Here is an 18,233-nt window from a genome sequence, read left to right as displayed (position 1 = left end):
CAGTTCAAGAGATACCTACACAAAGAATGGGGATTTTGGTTTTGGGGATTCTGTTAAATGCTGCACTGGCAGTGCCAGATTCCATGGTTGTAGGAGCTCTTGGAACCCAATACTTCAGTGCTATTTGTGAATTAAATTAAATGAATTTCTGCTATAAATGCACCCACAGATATAAGATATTCATTCTAATCTAAGGTGAAGAAACTGAAATTTTCTCACCTTGCTAGGAGCTGAAGAAAAATACTAATATCTTTTAGTAAGAATTAATAAATTCAAAATTAATAATAATTTATTAATACATTAAATTCAAATACTCCAAATGTGGGAGAAGCTTTTTGGAAGATGGTCAGCAGTCTGTAAAGCAAACAAATAGAACCTGAATCTGATATTCATGGCAGTGTGTGTGTGTACATATGTATATATACATATGTATATATGTATGTATATATATAAATATATATATAAAATCTAGTTTGCTCTTGATCTCATGCAGGTTTGTGGCCATTAGTCTGCACTGTTTGGAGAACAGGACTTTAGAAGTTTAATAAACATTTTGTTTTGACTTTTCTCACTTTTTTGTCCCTGTTGTTCTTGAAGCTTTTTTCTTCCTCTCTTCCAGACTTCGCATTCATTTTGCTTCCTGTTGTGTATGACCTTATTTTCTCCCCCAAATGGCTCCTGGAGTAGAGCAAAAGGCACAATTTTGACATTTGCAGAAGCACTGGGAAAGCTGTAGCTTGCTCCTGCATCCCAGTCATGAAAAATGACTGAAGTAGGATCAGAACTGCCCTGATCACTTGAGCATCACCCTTCTATCCCTATTATTTCCAACTTGCTCTTTGTGTATTTACCCTCAGACATTTGGGAGGTCTCTGTAGCTCTGTGGTTTTGGTGTACAGTGGTTCAGACTATAAATGTATAAATTAACCATGGTTGTACCTCTCCTGCCTTAAACTCACGCTGTGATTTTTGTGACGAGAGCTCACTTGTTTTGTTCAGAGAGCTTTCAAGATGCTATTTCAATTCTGCTTTAGCTCACTTCTGTTTAAAAATTCATGCTGCTGAGGGTGCTTTTAAAGCTCTGTATGCATTTCCTGACTGATAGGTATGAGCAGTAACTCCTGGGTACTGTTTAAAACTGAATTTTAGGGAGTAGATCAGATGCAACTTGGTGACTTTGGGGTTTTTATTAGACATAATGTGTTGCACCTCTGAGTTTTGATAGCTAAAAGTAACATCTGCAGGCTTGGAATCAAGTAGTGTTTCTAGAGTTAATAATTTTGGATATTTTGTTGTATGCTAGTAATAAGGTAAAGACAAATGATCCAAAGATTTGTTGGCTGTGTGCAGTAATTAGGAATTCTTTGAGGCTGAGCACATTTCCAGAGGTGCTGCTTCCTTTTCTTCATAGATCCAGGGGTAAATGCATGACTTGTCTATTGTGAAATTCTTGAGTTTCCTTTTTAACAACAAAAATAAGATGAAATAAAGATGTTTTTCCCTGCAATGTGAGGGTTGCATTGCTTGACAGTGCCATTCTTGCTCTGAACATGCTGAACCTGCCTCAGGTCTCGATTTCAGTTTCATTTAGAGGCTTGGTGGTTTTGCTGGACTATTTTTTTTTTTAATCTGTTTCCATTGCAGGAAGCTTTTACTTCTCAGCTCTCTTGCTTGCACAGAGGAGCTGCAATTTGTCAGCTTTCCACACTACATAAATTACTTCTTGCAGCAGTGGTTTTGCAGTTGTGTAAATAGATTGTACTTGACATGGCAGAAGTGACAAATAGCTTGTTGGTCAGGAGACAGGTAGAGGAATTGTCTGTTCTTTGGGAAAGGATTAATTAGGCTGAAGAGTCCATTTTTCACCAAAGAATCAAATTTACTAATTATGTTAAACCAGTCTGTAACGAGGGAAAATTCAGAGAGATTATTTTCTAAATAAAATCAGAGCACTGCAAATGTTTCCACATTAGAACGCAGCTATGGAAGCTGCATGGTGAGTGAAGAGAAATAATTTTTCAGGATGTGGACCGGATGTTTAAGGAATAGCACAAGTTATTTTTCTAGTTCAGCTGTGGGAAGCAAACTGTTAACAAAGCCAGTTTAAAAATAAATATATCTGTAGAGAAAATAGGGTTAAGCAGGGAATACAATAAACTTTTTTCCATAGAGCATGGAGGTGAAAAAAAGCTTTGGGAAGCTGGTCCATGTTTAATTGTTCTTCTGACAACAGCTTAGAGGATGCTGGCTCAGCAGGATTTTATATTCTTCTCCAGCTCCAATGTTAAGACTCACTAATTTACACAGGAAAACGCTACCAGTGTTTAATGTCTCCTGGAAATGACCATGCCTATCTCTGAAGGGGAAGGAAGTGCATGAAGAATGACTTGGAGAAAAAGAAAAGGGAAAAAAAAAAAGAAAGAAAAAGGTTGGAATTTAAAGAGGAAAAAGTTGGAAAACACTTATGTTAAACCCTGAACCAGAAAACCCCCTGGGACGAGGGGGGCTGGTGCTCTAATCTCATCTTTGAGACCTCTTGCACACATTCCTGCCCAGGGAAAATGAGATAGTGCAAAATGTGGAACTCAAAATGGTGTGTGAGTCCTCTTTCTGTCACTTCCTTCTAATACAGCAGCACTTTTTTTTTTTTTTTTAAACAAAACCCACTAGTGTGAAGTCTACATCTGCATTTAAATTAGAACATCTTAAAGAAAAGAACAGGCTCCAAAGCTGCCCACAAGAAAGGTTTCCTTGCCAGGCTCCAGCATATGAACACTAACGAACTGCTTATTACCCAAGAAGAAATTCATTATCATGTAAATGTTGTTGGAGGGGAGGAATGTGAATTATTTCTCTCTAATTTGGTTTTAAATTGCAGTTTAGGTGATAGTTTTGGAACTTAAGTAACACTTAGCATAATTGGCTTAAGCTTGCATTCATTATAGTTTTCTTTCTGTCTAAAATTGGACCACCGTCTTGAAAATCGATTTGTGGACAAATGCAAGATTTCAGATGATTGCATAGTAAGGAAGGAAGATTTTTATTCTCATTTCCTCTCAGAACCTATAAAACTGTAGAGTTTTATGGGAGGCTGTGGACTCGCTGGTGTGGGCGGAATTACAAGCATGTTGGTTCATTTGTAGTAATTATCATTGGAAATGTGATGGATTTCTCCATGCTGGCAAAAATCTGCTGCTGCTGCTGCTACTTGGCAACTGTACCATGTCTCTTGGGTGCTTGGCTGGGGTGTTGAGGGCTGGGATGCCACAATTGGGATTTCTGGGCTTGGATTTTAGCCCATCCCACGCCCTGCCCTGGGCGGGGACACCTCCCACTGTCCCAGGGATGGGGCAGCTGTGCCAGGGCCTGCCCACCCTAAAATAAAGAATATTTTTCCTTAGAATAAAGATATTTTTAATATCTACTCTGAAACTTGCCCCAGCTCCTTGTCAGAACCACTAGGTATCCAGTTTTGAGGTGGCTGGATATGAATCATGGAATATGGAATTTTCCTTGATTTGGAGACAGGGCTTTTGTGCTCTGTTTTTCTCTTTAACTATTGCAAATAGTGCCCCCGAAATACAAATATTGATTCCAGTGCAGAGAGCCCAAAATTAGGTATAATGAGAAGCGTCCTGAGCATTACATTTGTTGTGTAATCCCCTGAATCTAGTAAAATAAATTAGTCTGTTACCTGAGTGAGAGTTTTATCCTTTACCTTGTCAGTCCTCTGAATATGTGTTGAGCTCTTTAAAGACCATTAATAATGTCAAATGTATTCATCTCTTTAAAGCATATTCTCTAAAATTTAAATTTTAGAAGTGGATTTTTAGCTTCTTAACAATGAAAAAAAAAATGCAACACCAACACTTGTGCCTAAAATAATAATTGCAGATCCTTTAAAGCTCAGTTGGTTTGGTCCTTGTGGTCTGATGTCCTTTCTGCTTCCCATCAGCCACAGCCTTTTGCATGCTGATAGGAATATATTACGGTTTTGGGTGATTTGTGGCCTGCAGTGTGTTTTGTGCTACCTTTTGAAGTGATGGGCAGGCTCTGCTCACAGAACTCAAGGTGTTAAAATATATTTATTTGAGCTGAAACGTGCCAGGGCTCAGCAGAGCTTAAGGAAACTTCCCTGTAATACCTAAAGCACTGAAAAAGGAGGAGCTGATTGTGAAAAGTTCTATAGAACAAGCAATAAATGTAATGTTAATCCATTCTTTTAGTCACCCTGAGGAAATCCTGTAAACGTTACAGGGCCTGACTCTGTAAGGTGCCTTCTGTTGAGCCAGCAATAGTTAAGTGGAATTTCATTCACTTCCTGTGTTGCAAGTTTTGTTGAGAGTAGTTCCGCTGTTTCTATTTTTAACCCCGATCAGAGGAGCCTGAGCTGCCTCAGGGTTACAAAAGACAGCTTGGGATCACCTCGAGCACTTCCACTCCTGCTTCTGTGAGCATGAACACACAGAAAACTCCTGGCTGGGGTGGGAGCGCAGCATCTGACAATTCTTCTTTTTGAAGCCAGGCATGCCAAACTCTCTGCTGAAATCCAACTGCTCGTGGCTGGTGCATCTGAAAGCCCCTGTGACACGAGAACCTCTCATCTCTGTGGTTTCTGAAAGGTGTATTTTACTTGTTGGAGTCATTAAAAGAGCTGTTTGGGTTTGGTTGTTTTTTTTTTTTAATTTTTTTTTTTTTTAGCTCTTCAAGTATAAAATTGTAAGATGTAGTTATAGGAAAAAACCTGTGGGTTTGTGGTTTGTGTTTTCATAAGTAGTGGAGCTTGCGCTTTATCCAGTGGATGCTATCTTTCACCTAAACAGAATCTGGTGGTAAGAGTGTAAGATTAAGAAATAAGGACAATAATTACAGAGAAGTGAAGCATTTTGAGGTTGTAACATGCCTTCAGCAGAATGAGCTTTACAGACACGACAGTGTGCACGTCAAATGATGGCATGTGAGCACAATATTGTGACTGAATCAGCCTGTGGAGCTGATCCTTGCTACGCGTGAGGAGCTAAATTATATTGTGTCAGCTGGGTAGCTCTGAAGGAGATGAGAAATACTGGAAGAAAATGAAAAAATCGTAGCTGGCAGTGGCAGAAATGGTTGTGCCACGTTTACATTGCCTTGAGGGGAAAAGGCATTTAGTCACAAAGCACATTAATTTAACTAATTGTGTCAGCGTGGCTGAGAGAGACATCCCTGATTAAACCAAACCTTTAATGGCTTTCCAAGATGGAGCCCATACAGTGGAAGAACTTCTGTCCAGGAAACTGGGAAAGAAAAATCTGCTGAGGGTCTGGTGGGGGAACACAGCACCACCAGAACGCCCAGCTGGGGCTGGCAGTGGGCGGCTGCAGCTGGAAGTTTCTCCTCAGCCTCCTGAATCCCACAGAAATGTGTGGAGCAAACCCAAACCCGTCCTGGGGCAGGAAGGAAGAGCAGAACCGCAGCGGAGGGGGGAACCTGTCCGTGGGCGTGGGGTCGCTGAAGGAGCACTCTTGCTTCACGCTGGTTTTGGTTCCCCAAAGTTCAGAGCCCGCTGGGTGTTGGGCAGCAGGGTCTGACAGAGCCGAGCAGGCTCTGGAGCCGTGTCTGGCCTGCCCAGAGCCAATTCTCAGCTCGCTCTGTGTGCACAAGGACGGATCCCTCCACGCTCCAGCTGCAGGTGCTCCTCACCCTGTGTGAAACACTTGGCTACTGTATACAGTGATAAAAATATTTATCTTCTGACGTTTTCACTTGTTGATTCGTTATTTCCAACCATAATAAACCGAAAGCTTTGCACCTACGTGTGAAAGCACTCGGGGCTGTGAAATCCCACCTCAGCTGGTGCTGTGAGCACAGAACAGAGGCAGGCTCTGGTTCTTTGAAGCTGGCACAGGTGTTGCCTGCAGCTGCCTGCACACTCTGGGGACAGCTCTCTGATGTGGCCTGAGGTCCCTGGGGAACGTTTTCAGGTGTTAAAATTCCCCAGCAGCAGGGCTTAGGTGCTGCAGTCAGCTCTTCCCAAACTGGGCTTTCATTCTGCATGTCATTCTGCATGTCATTCTGCATGTCATTCTGCATGTCATTCTGCATTTCATTCTGCATGTCATTCTGCATGTCATTCTGCATGTCATTCTGCATGTCATTCTGCATTTCATTCTGCATTTCAAACTGCATTTCAAACTGCATTTCATTCTGCATTTCAAACTGCATTTCATTCTGCATTTCAAACTGCATGTCATTCTGCATTTCATTCTGCATTTCATTCTTTAACTTGTAAGATTTAATTTTAATTAATACTTTTAAGATTTCATTTTAACTTGTAAGATTTAGTTCTTTAACTTGTAACATGTCTCTGGTGGAGCCCTTGGTGACAGTTTTGTGTGCATTACTGTGTTGAGATAAAATTTTGAAAAATGACCATCATGGGACATTGCTGGAGTTCCATGGACGAAACTGTTTGGGAATCTCCAGTCTAAGACCCATAAATGTTTTTTGAATATGTGCCCCTTCTGCTGAGAGTACATTCACATCTGTTTAGTTGAAGCAATAGCAATAAGGACAGTTCTGATGTTGCTAAAAATAAAACACAATGATCAGTAAGCTTTGACATGCCAACAAAAATATTCTCTAGAATTGCGAGTGTTTATTTGGTCTGTGTAAATTTACAAATATGTAACTTGTTAAAATAAAGAATGTTTGTTCTTTTAGCATAGGATTGGTAACTGCTGTTTGTAAAAATCAGTAACACAAACTATTTTGCAATTTGCTGCTCTTTATGTTCACTTCCTGTGGTTTTTCCTGTTATTTACCTACAATATAGCTGAATATTTATAAGAAAATATGATAACTTTGAGAATTTAAAATGTTCAGCGATCCGAAATGCTTTTGGAAACCGAGTCCTTCAGCGTGTGTGTGTGTGTGTAAAACCATTTGTTTATCCATCCTTAAGCCTGAGGAAGTTCTTATTTCTCTCATTAACTGATGTGCTTAGCTGAGTGCAAGCACTTCCTGGAGCTCAGCTGAGGCAGAAGAGATAAACAACTGGGCACAGGAATATTCCCTGGCTTCTTGCAGTGTTGTATTTAAACCATGCACTTGTTCAGGGTCAGAAATGCACCAAAGTGCTTGTCTGCCATACCCAAATCCCCATAATGTGCTGGGCAGCAATAGGAGAGTACAAAATCGTTAGCAGGTTTATTAAAGCCTGTATTTTTATAAACTCAGGTAAAAAAAAGCTCATGATTTTTTGCTCGGGTTGTAGATGGATTAAAGGATTGACGACAGCCTGTTGTTTGATTTTTCTTCTTGCACTAACACAAACTGTCCTCTTCTTTTTGCCATTTTATGGGAGTGAGTGCTTTCAGAATTCCACACCTCTGATTAGAATTTTTCTAGTGTTTATCTGAAAAAGGCATTGCAGGGACACAGTGGGAATCTCCACGAGGGAGGGAACTGGGGTGTGAATTTACAGTTAAATCATCTTCCCTGTACCACGAGCTCAGAATCTGAGCCTTCCCCTTGGAAATGCAAAGAGAAATACACAGCTTGGAATTACTTAACATGCCAAACCCAATCTGTAGAACTGCTTTAAAATACCCAGTTTGAGTGTGTGACACATCCAGAGACAGCTGGGGAATGGGACAGCTCATGGAAGAGCAGCTGGGGGTTTTTCCTTGTGTTAATCCCAAGCACCTGCTGTTGTTGGACATGTATGAAATGATAAAAAAACAGAATTCTTTGTGTAGCTGGTGTTTTCCATAAACACTTTGAGCAGCTTTCGTTGCTGCACACAAATCAAAATGCAGCCGAATAAAGAAGGGTAAGGCAGAACTGCTGTCAGAGAAAATTTAGAGTTTTGGGCCCTTCTAATCTACCCAGACTATCAGGGTATGGAGAAAGGGCTCATGAGGGGCTGAGGAAATATTAGAATATATGTCAAGCAATATGGTCACTTGCAATTCGGTCTAGACCCTGTGAAAATATGGGAAATGTCCCAAATGCCCCGGGAATTTTTGAGGAAAGGCTGGAGGTCAGTTCTGTAATCACGCACTTTAACAGGATAAGTCCTTCAAGTGGCCATAGCATGTTTGGAGTGAGTGGTACCTGAAAAACATCCAAGATGAAGTGAAAAGGAACCATTCCAACCAGAACAGCAGAAACTGGTGAAAGGCTGGAGCCTGGGCGAGTGGAGTTTGCTGCCCCTGTCTTCTACAACAGCAGCAAACTCAGGAAGAGAGATGGGAAAAGAAGAAAATCCAATGTGGCTGGGGATGTTCCCTCCCTCTGTGGTTCAGTATTTAAATAATCAGTGCCATGAGTGCGTCTGTGCCGTGCCTGAGTGCTTGATGCAGGTTTCTGAGCAGCTCTGGTGTGTTGGGCGCAGCTCCCAAGTTGTTCTTCCCCACTTGATGCCAGTTCCTTCTTTCACCTTCAAGCACGTGAAAAAACCCCTCTGGCCTAGAAGTATCCTTGTCTCTTTTCAGGAAGTTTTCCTAGCAGTGGAGTGGAGGAGAATATTTGGAATATTCATTTGGATAAAGGAGTGAGAGAGAGAGGTGCCTGTGGTGAATAGAATAGCAGAGAATATCTATTCTCTTCTCCAGCTTAAAAAAGGGCACGTCCTGTGGGATAGAGCACTCCTGATGTCTCAGTGTCATCAGGCTTGAGCTGTAATTCAGATTGGATAATTAAACACAATATGTTTGAGAGCTTTTGTGTGTAAGTTGTGACCATTTTAGGAAAAACCTGCAGGTGTTTTTTGCATTCCCTTGGGAGCTTGGGCCTGTTAAGATCAGTTAGAGATTCCCTGAGCACATCTATTGTGTTGGGAGCCTCTGGAGACCTGGAAAGACATTCAGCTTCCATTGTCTGGGGCAGGAATAGTTTTATGTGCTCTCAAAAGGAGTTTTCAGACCAAAGGCTGATGAGGTTTTGTCTTCAACACTCAGTAGGTGAGGTCTGAGTATTGGTTTTGCACATTTTCTGTGAATGTGTTTTTCCATGGGAGGATTTTTGCCTGCCCACCTTAAAGAGATTATACAGAGTTTGTCATTGTGGAAAATGTCTTGACAAACACAGACCTTGCTGGTAGTTCCCGTGTTTTGGATGTTCTAAATGCTGGGAAAACACTTGAAAGAGAGCCCCAAACAAGAGTTTTGCATGCTGGGATCATTCTTGAATTGCAATAAGTGCTGCTTCTGCTTTGCTCGGAATGCTCAACTCTTTTTTTCCTAAAATAAACGAATTTTGTGGTCCTTTGCAGGAGGAACCTGACTAAATTGTCCCTGATATTCAGCCACATGCTGGCAGAACTCAAAGGGATTTTCCCCAGTGGCCTCTTCCAGGGGGACACGTTCCGGATCACCAAGGCAGATGCTGCAGAATTTTGGAGAAAGGCTTTTGGTGAAAAGTAAGTTTCTAACTATGCTTAAAAATAGAGGTGTTGGAGCAAATTGCACCCAGTGCTTTTTAAGAATTCTGTTTGGCCCTTCAGGAAGGGCTTTGTCTGGTTAAAATAAATGATGGGAGAGACCTACTTGTAATTTGGTCCATCTCTGGGGTGAGGTAAGGAATTATTCCTACATTAAGTTTCCCAGTTTTTGTCCTCTCTGGTTTTAAATGTATTAAGTGATGAATCTTTCCCCAGTTTCCCCAGGAGACTCTTGTATTGCCACAGTGTTTCTCTTGATTATTCAGCTTAAATTTTCCTCTCCTCGATTTAATTTTTAAACTTTTAAGTAAGCTCTACAAGCCATGCAAAATAATCTTTTCTTCTTCCAAAGGTTACCATGCCCCCAACATAGGTTGTTCTTTAGCTAAGCCATAATATTATATTCTTTTCATCTTCCCTCCAATTAGTCTTTCCAATCATTTACTCACCTCTCTCCTTCTCTGAATTTCTGTTTGCAAAATGGCTTTGCTAAGAGTGAAGGGGAAAGGGAAATGCAACAATCTTTGTGAGCAGACTGCTGAAATGTCAGGCTTAATTTCTGTATCTAATGAAACACTGACTAAATGAACCATGGAGGTGTTCACAGCAATGTTTGGGGATTAAAGTTAATGGATTGGGTACTGCTTTCAAACTGAGGGAACTGAGGTACTTCTCCTGAAGAGTTTAATTAGTAGCTATCAGAACAAAAAGCCATAATGTATTTACTCATGAATAGCACAGTTGTCTGAAGCGAGGCATTTTCTTTCTGTGTTTCTATGCCACTTGATTTATTTTAAAAAGGAAAATATTCCTTTAAACAGGAGCCTGTGTTTTGGCTTGTGATTCTCTTCCTTCTCCAGTTAATCCTTCTTTAGAGAGTTGGTTGCAGCTTTTTTTTTAACCATCTAGATTTAACTTCTTCTCTACCAGCTGCAACACTGTGAAATTATTATCAAGTGATGCTGTGGTAGGACTGCAGAAAGAGGGAAAAGAGAAACCAGAGGGGGGCATCTAATTCCAAAATTAGAAGAAATTATCTTGAGTTCATTTGGCTGCTGATTTCCTGCAGTACACAAGAAATTTCCTTCAAACACAAGAAATTTGTGTTTGCATGAAGTGAATAAATCTCGTGTGGCTGTTTTTGCTTTTTCTCTGTTCTGTTATCACAACGTGGATACTGACAAAGATAACACGAAGGGGTGTTCATGGTGGTGCTGGTGCTCAGCCATTTCCCATTCCCTGCTTTTCCCCAGGACCATTGTTCCTTGGAAAAGCTTCCGCCAGGCCCTGCACGAGGTGCATCCCATCAGCTCAGGGCTGGAGGCCATGGCCCTGAAGTCAACCATCGACCTGACGTGCAATGACTACATCTCAGTATTTGAGTTTGACATCTTCACACGACTCTTCCAGGTGAGAACTGAGGAGTGGGAATCACTTGAAGTGTCTCTGTGCTTCAGCTTATACTCTTCTTTATCCAGGCCAGTATTTTACACACATTATTTGTACTGTATGGGATTTGCTTGTCTTGCCCTCCATCCCTTAAAGAGAAATACTTAAGACCCCACACTGCAGTAAAAGTGGGTGATATTTCTGGCTGTAGAATAAAAAAATCCCTAAATATACACTGCAACTCCCAGGCACATTCAGCATCCTGCCATGAATCAGGTTTTCTCTTTCAAAGGTCACTTTGAGACTGAAGCTCTGACACAGCTTCTTCAAGCCAGGAAATGTGAAGCTTAGTTTATCACTGTCTTCCCTCGTCCCTTTCTTTATTGTCAGATTTATTTTCCACGGAGGGGGGTTGTTCAGGATGGAGCTCAAGCATGGAAATTTGGGCTTCCTAGCTTTTGAACTGCCCCAGCCAGGATGTTGTGAACGTGTCTGTGTGTGTGAGAAATCTCTGTATCACTGAAGGGATATTAACAGTAGGTAAAATCCTTCCCCACAGTCTCTAATAGTGCTAAATTCAAAAACACAGCTTCTGATGGTACAACTGGGTATTTACAAGAACAATCACTTACTTCTTTGGCTCTGACTTGCCTTTTCCCATGTGATGGGGTGGGTTGCAATTAAGATATGTCTAGATGAAAAATTCCCATGTTTGGTGTTGCAATGTAGCTGATCTCATTCAGCACTTTTTCCAAGTGTTGTACATAAAGAACAAGTCAAGAGCTGCTGCAAATTCCAGGGGATGCAGAGTTCTTAGGGAGTGCTGATACCTTCCTGTAGACAAGTTTAAAAACTTGGAAAAATCAGGTGAGATTGACACACCCAAGCCCTTCTCAGGACTGAGAGATTTCAAATGGCTGTTATGACTTTTGGGGCATCATTTTAAGCAATATTTGAGATGTGTGTGCTGGTTTCTTCATTCAGATCTGAGACCAGCCGCAGTCCTTGCCACACCCGGGTGAGGTTGGGTTGGTGAGGAACAGTCACAAGTTACAGACAGGGAAACTGAGACACAGAGGGGAGGTCACTGTCCCCAGGCCATGCAGGAAGTCGGTGTTGGAGAGCAGAACAGTCATGGTTCCTGGGCCTGTGCATAATCTCATTACACTCCTGCCTTTATCCCTGTCTGGGGAATGAGTCATTCTCTCTGCAGAAGCTGCACAATTGATGGCTATTCTTAAGCTGTGACCTCAGTGACTTCTCCTTTTGTATTTATTAAAGGAGTTTTGATTAAGATCTGTCTTAGGTGATAATTTTATCCCCAACAAGCAACAAACTCAAATGCCAAGTGCAGCATGGGAATGAATATTTCGGTTTCTCTACTGGATTTGTGGTGGAACAGAAACATGTTTTTCGAACTGAAGAACCCTTTGATTCAGGAATATTGACCCTTTCCAGAAGTGTGTGGTTAATTTGTTTCTTTGGTGCTTCCCCAGCCCTGGTCATCCTTGCTGAGGAACTGGAACAGCCTGGCAGTGACTCACCCTGGGTATATGGCATTCCTCACCTATGACGAGGTGAAGGCCAGACTTCAGAAATTCATTCACAAACCCGGCAGGTGAGAGAGAGCTCAGCCAGCAGGGAGGTTCTGGCTGCCACCACTGATTGCAGCAGGGCTGACAGATTATCTGTGTTCCTTTCTGCAGCTTGTGTGGTTACTTCTGGGCTGCTTTTAAACATGGAAACCTCCTGTAGTCTGTTTGTTTGCTGGGTTTTTCAAAGTTGATTTGAAACCAATGATTTTAAGGATGTTAACTTCTCTTGCTCTGGATTCTGGGGTTGATTTCACCTGTGCTTGGAAGCCAGTGCTTGGGTTCTTTTCTCATTTTGAATCATGTTGCAAAGTTCCCCTTTGAACTGCCTGGGCCTCAATTGAGGAAAGCTGCTACAAATCATCAAATTATTCCTACTAATTATATTTGCCGTCTTGATGTGGCCTAAGACAAAGGCTGCCTACTTGTCATTGAATCTTTTCTGTCTGTCCCAAGCTGAGGTTTCTTTTCCTTTGTGTGTTTTTAGTTACATTTTCCGACTGAGCTGTACCCGCCTGGGTCAGTGGGCCATCGGCTATGTCACTGCAGATGGGAACATTCTCCAGACAATCCCCCACAACAAACCTCTTTTCCAAGCACTGATTGATGGCTTCAGGGAAGGCTTGTAAGTCACTTGATAACAATTAGGACAACAAAGCAGTTAAAATTTGAATAGCCCCATTGCTGTCAGTGGAATAAGTCATTGCAGAACTATTTTGGCACTCGGGGATTACTGACAGCTGTCTTTGCACTGTAGAGCTGTGCAGTAGCAGATGATAAATGTGCACCGGTGTTTCCCTTCTCATAAATCCCCCCTTTTTTTTTTTTTTTGTCAAACCCTTAATTTGAACCAGTACTTTTAAGAATAACGTGTTTAATTTTGGTCCAATCATAAAATCCCTCCAAAACTTTAGAACTCAGAATACCTTGACTTCCCATCCCTTGCTTCCCACCTTCATTCTTTCTTCCCTTCCCACCTCCAAAAGAAACCTTAGATCTGTGTGTGTATACATGTGTGTACAGGCACATGTAGAGATATTTTTTCTCCCAACTTCTTCCAGTTATTTATTTCCCGACGGCCGGAATCAGAATCCTGACTTGACTGGCTTGTGTGAGCCCACACCTCAGGACCACATTAAAGTTACACAGGTGAGTAAAATATTCCATTCCATCCAGCTCCCTGCCTTTCTCCCTGATTGCTACCCTCCTTAGCTATTCATCCAGTCCTGTCATACTTGGTATTCCCAAGTCTTCTTTTCAGGGCTGCAGTATTTTACAGGAATTCAGAAATCTTTGTGTGATAGGGATGGGCAGATGAGATTGCAAAGACAGATTTTTAAGGATTTATTTTTAGAATTGATGCTTGAACCCCGCTTTTCTTGGGATGCTTAAATGAAAATTATTGGATAATTTGAATTTTTTTCAGAGCTTGACATGCATCTAGCATGTAAAGTGATGGTGAAATCTTTGCATATTTCTGTTCTCCCTGTGATTTATGCTGTCTTTCCCTCAGGAACAATATGAGCTATACTGTGAGATGGGCTCCACGTTCCAGCTGTGTAAAATCTGTGCTGAGAATGACAAGGATGTGAAGATTGAACCTTGTGGGCACCTGATGTGCACCTCCTGTCTCACAGCCTGGCAGGTGAGCCTTGGCCTCTTCTTTATCTCTCTGAGGGCAGCTTCTTGATCTTTTACAGGTGTTCTCTTCTTTTACAGATATCTTCCAGATTCTTACGCAGAATATCTTTTACAGATATTCTCAGAACTGTTCAGGTGTGGAGAGAATATAGCAGAAACAGTGTCTCATAATGTCACAGCATCAGAAGCTGTTTAGATGCCTGATCTCTTAATATGGAATAAGGAAAAACTCTAAATACTTCCTAAAGTGCTGTTTCTCTACTTCAAGGAGAAAATATTCCATATTTCTAGCCCAGTTCACCTTTGTGTTCCTCTCAGCTGAAAGCTGCCTGCCAAAAAGCAGGTTGAAAGCTGACTGTTTATGAAGCAGGTGCTAATTGTGCACCCCAGAGGCTGCTGTGACAGATCTCTTCTGTCCCCTGCAGGAGTCTGAAGGCCAAGGCTGTCCCTTCTGCCGCTGTGAGATCAAAGGCACGGAGCCAATCGTGGTGGATCCATTTGATCCCAGAGGAGGAGGAGGATTGTCCAGGCAAGGGGCAGAAGGAACCCCCTCTCCCAATTATGACGATGATGACGATGACAAAGCTGATGATTCCCTCTTCATGATGAAAGAACTCGCTGGTACCAAAGTAAGGTCACTGATAACTGTGGCAGCGCCTTTTCTGCAGCAGTTTTCTCTTAGTGATTTGTGCCTGTGAGGGCTGTCAGACTGTGTAACAGTAAAGATCCTGCTCCCTGTGGAAAACAGGGATTTAGGTCCAGTTTTGTGAGCTCACTTCACACTGCCACTTTGGGATCACACTTCGAAGCCTTTGATCATTTCTGTGTTGTCTTGGAGGAGTCCCCAGAGGGGTGAAAAAGCTGGCCTGACCTGTTGGAATGGAAGATCTGGGTTTGGAACACTCCTCTGTATGTTAGATTTTGATTTCCTAGCCAAAATTCAGCCAGATCAGCAGAAATTCATCCATTTTTCCCCAGTGATGGATACAGCCAGGCAGGTACAGCCTTCCCAAGGTCCTGATAAATAATGGGGTGGGGGGCAGGCTGTTCTGCTGAGGAACTCAATTTGGCTGTCATCTTTTTATATGGTGGCTGATAAAACTGTCTAATAAAGGTGTGATAACTCTGCCATTAGTGCTGCTTCCCTCCAGGAGCTGTGTACAGGCATTCTTTGTGGATCCCTGCATGGCATTTTCATTTCTCATTTCAAAATCTTATTGCTGCTCTTGCATTTTTTTACTGCATAGGGAAGTGGGTTTGAATTTGGCTAATTTTTAATAGCTGAATCAAAAATAAGCTGCATTTCCTAGTCAGAAAGAATCTTCACCTCTGGTTTACCTGGAGTCTTTTTTCCCTTTGTCTTCCATCCTGTGAAAATAATGTACTAATCAGTAAACACTGTTCCTGGAGGGCTTTTTTTACATATTTTAGGGAAGCAAAGCAATTTTCTTGGTGTGACATCCTGTCAGTGTTGGTATTTTGTTGGCTTTAGTGAGCTCAAACATACATGAAGCTTTTCAAAATTAAAGAGTACTATGATTATAAAAAAAAAAAGAGAAAATAAAGAGAATAACAAGCACTGTGCTGCTTTGTGAAGTGGAAAACCAGCTTTCCAGAGGCAAAAATGGAGGGTTTGGTGCCCACCAGTGCTCTGTAGTGAAAGCAGTTTGCACAGGGACAGGAGGCTTTGCAGCACATCGTGCCCTCTGGTGTTGAAAAGCAGCTTGTCCCTGCTCAGGGCCCACTGAGGCAGGTTTGTTACTCCATCAGGACGCCTTGGTTTATGGTTCTAAGTTCCATTTTCATTTCTCCATCAGGACAGCTTGGTTTGTGTATCTGAGTTGCATTTTTGCTACTCCATCAGGACAGCTTGGTTTGTGATTATAAGTTGCATATTTATTCCATCAGAACAGCTTGGTTTGTGATTATAGGTTGCATTTTTGTTACTCCATCAGGACAGCTTGGTTTGTGATTCTAGGTTGCATATTTATTCCATCAGGACAGCTTGGTTTGTGATTATAAGTTGTATATTTATTCCATCAGGACAGCTTGGTTTGTGATTCTAAGTTCCATTTTTGTTACTCCATTAGAACACCTTGGTTTGTGTTTCTAAATTACATTTTCATTACTCTGTCAGAACAGCTTGGTTTGTGATTCTAGGTTGCAGTTTTGTTACTCCATCAGGACAGCTTGGTTTATGATTATAGGTTGCATTTTTGTTATTCCACCAGAACAGCTTGGTTTGTGGTTCTGAGTTGCATTTTTATTCCATCAGGACAGCTTGGTTTGAGTTTCTAAGTGTGCATTTCAGTGGTGTCTCACAGCTAAGCTTGCATTGCTCCAAGCGCTGCAGCGCTGGGCACTGCCTTCATTCCTGGAGGACAGCTGTTCCTCACAGAGCAATCTGTAGCTGGAGAGGCTCTCCAGAGGACAGGAATCTGTGGGCTGAGCCGTGTGCTGATGTCCATTCTCCTCTCTCAGGTGGAACGCCCTCCCTCGCCCTTCTCGGTGGCTCCTCAGGCCGCCCTCCCGCCCGTGCCGCCCCGCCTGGACCTGCTGCAGCAGCGAGTGGCCAACCCCCCCGGGGCCTCCAGCCCTGGCACCACGTCCAAGGTCAGACACACCCCTGCACTGTGATTTGAGTGGGGCACAACAATCTGGGGACCCCAACATGTTCTCTCTGACATCCACAAGTACTTTCTTCTTTTTCTGTCTGCCATCCTGAACTACCAAATTATTATCACTGCTATCACATTCTCTGGTTTTCAGCCTCAATCCCTGCTCCCTGCACCCTTTGGATTTTCCTCATATTTTGTTCTAGCTGATACAGAAGGTATCATATTTCTCTCCCCCAACTTTTCTGCACTCATTTTTGCATCAGGCATTTTTTATGTAGAAAATGAAGGAAGGAATTCAATGTATGTGACTGGGAGAAATGAACTGGCTTTCTGACTGCTCAGCAGAAGGCAGCAGGATGATCTTGGTGGCATTGAGTTAATGGTTCTTGAGATGCAGCAGCAGTTCATCAAGCTGGTTGAGATGTAATAATGAAATTAGGGAAGTTCAGGCAGAAGAAAATACCTATTTCTGTGAATACTCATCACTGACTGATGAATGTTAACTTGTATAAATAACCCACAATTGAATCATTTTTTAAAATAATGGGGAGGCTCTGTTTGGATTCCAGTCTGAGGCTGCTGTAAACTCATGTTTTCCCTCAAGAAGAGGAATCTGGGGTGTTCAGAGCCTGGCTGGAGTGCACGTAGTTCCTGTGTTATCTCCTCAAGCCTGTGCAGAAGGTGCTGAGATATCTCCACATTCTCGGAGATAATTCCTTGTAAAAACAGATAAATCTGTAAAAACAGATAAAACCACCCCAAAACTCTCCCCGCTGCTCGCACCCCCCTCCTGTTTATCTCTTCTGCCCGTGTTAAGCGCTGTTCTGACCCCTCCTCCCCGCAGGCTGCTCCAGGTGCTCTGCACAAGGACAAACCTCTGCCGATCCCCCCCACGCTCCGGGACCTGCCCCCGCCGCCGCCCCCGGACCGCCCGCACGCCCTGGGCACCACGCTGGGCTCCGAGAGCCGCCCGCAGCGACGGCCCCTGCCCTGCACCCCGGGCGACTGTCCCGCCAGGGACAAGCCCCCCCCGCTGCCCTCCAACCGCCAGGGCGACCTGTGGCCAGGCAGGCCGATGCCCAAAGCGCCCGCGGTGGCCGTGAGCGCCGCCGAGCCGTGGGCTGGCAGAGAACTATCCAACCGGCACTCGCTGCCCTTCTCGCTGCCCTCCCAGGCGGAACCCAGGGCTGAGAGCCTCCGGCTCGGCAGCACGCTCAGCCTGGACAGCCCCGCGGTGAGTAGGTCTGCTGGGGCTGGAGGTAATCTGGGAGAAAAGGCACCCTCGAGTGGGATTTTGTCATGGGAGAGATGGAAAGAAACTGGTGAATTCCAGGCAAGGGAAGTGCTTTCATTCCTTCTGGGAACGGGGTTGAAATCCCAGCTGAAATCCCAATTGCCTGATCATTGCTCACCTTTCATTTTTCACCTTTCAGTGTTAAAAAGAACGTTGAGTGATGAATATTTCAGTGTTGAAAAGTGCTGAGAGTGTTCTCTGAAAAAGTCTGGTTTACTCTGCTGGCTTTTCAGCCCTGAGGAAACTGCCACATCAGCTGTGAGGAGTTTGACTGG

At 42.9% G+C, this 18,233-nt stretch overlaps 1 protein-coding gene across 1 annotated transcript in view; it reads left to right on the top strand.

The window, feature by feature from the left end:
* The window catches only part of CBL (Cbl proto-oncogene), a 35,767-nt gene that overhangs the window by 7,892 nt on the left and 9,642 nt on the right, over positions 1-18,233 (top strand). The window contains exons 3-11 of the mRNA XM_068172251.1: positions 9,257-9,403; positions 10,678-10,834; positions 12,310-12,431; positions 12,893-13,030; positions 13,467-13,554; positions 13,919-14,050; positions 14,472-14,675; positions 16,528-16,659; positions 17,509-17,898. Of these exons, the coding sequence (XP_068028352.1) occupies positions 9,257-9,403; positions 10,678-10,834; positions 12,310-12,431; positions 12,893-13,030; positions 13,467-13,554; positions 13,919-14,050; positions 14,472-14,675; positions 16,528-16,659; positions 17,509-17,898 (1,510 nt within the window). The remainder of the gene's footprint in view (positions 1-9,256; positions 9,404-10,677; positions 10,835-12,309; positions 12,432-12,892; positions 13,031-13,466; positions 13,555-13,918; positions 14,051-14,471; positions 14,676-16,527; positions 16,660-17,508; positions 17,899-18,233) is intronic.

This window comes from Anomalospiza imberbis, chromosome 24 (assembly GCF_031753505.1).
Source record: "Anomalospiza imberbis isolate Cuckoo-Finch-1a 21T00152 chromosome 24, ASM3175350v1, whole genome shotgun sequence".
Taxonomy (NCBI): Eukaryota; Metazoa; Chordata; class Aves; order Passeriformes; family Viduidae; genus Anomalospiza; species Anomalospiza imberbis.
The sequence above is the reverse complement of the archived record's forward strand: the minus strand, read 5'-3'. Positions and strand labels throughout refer to the sequence as shown.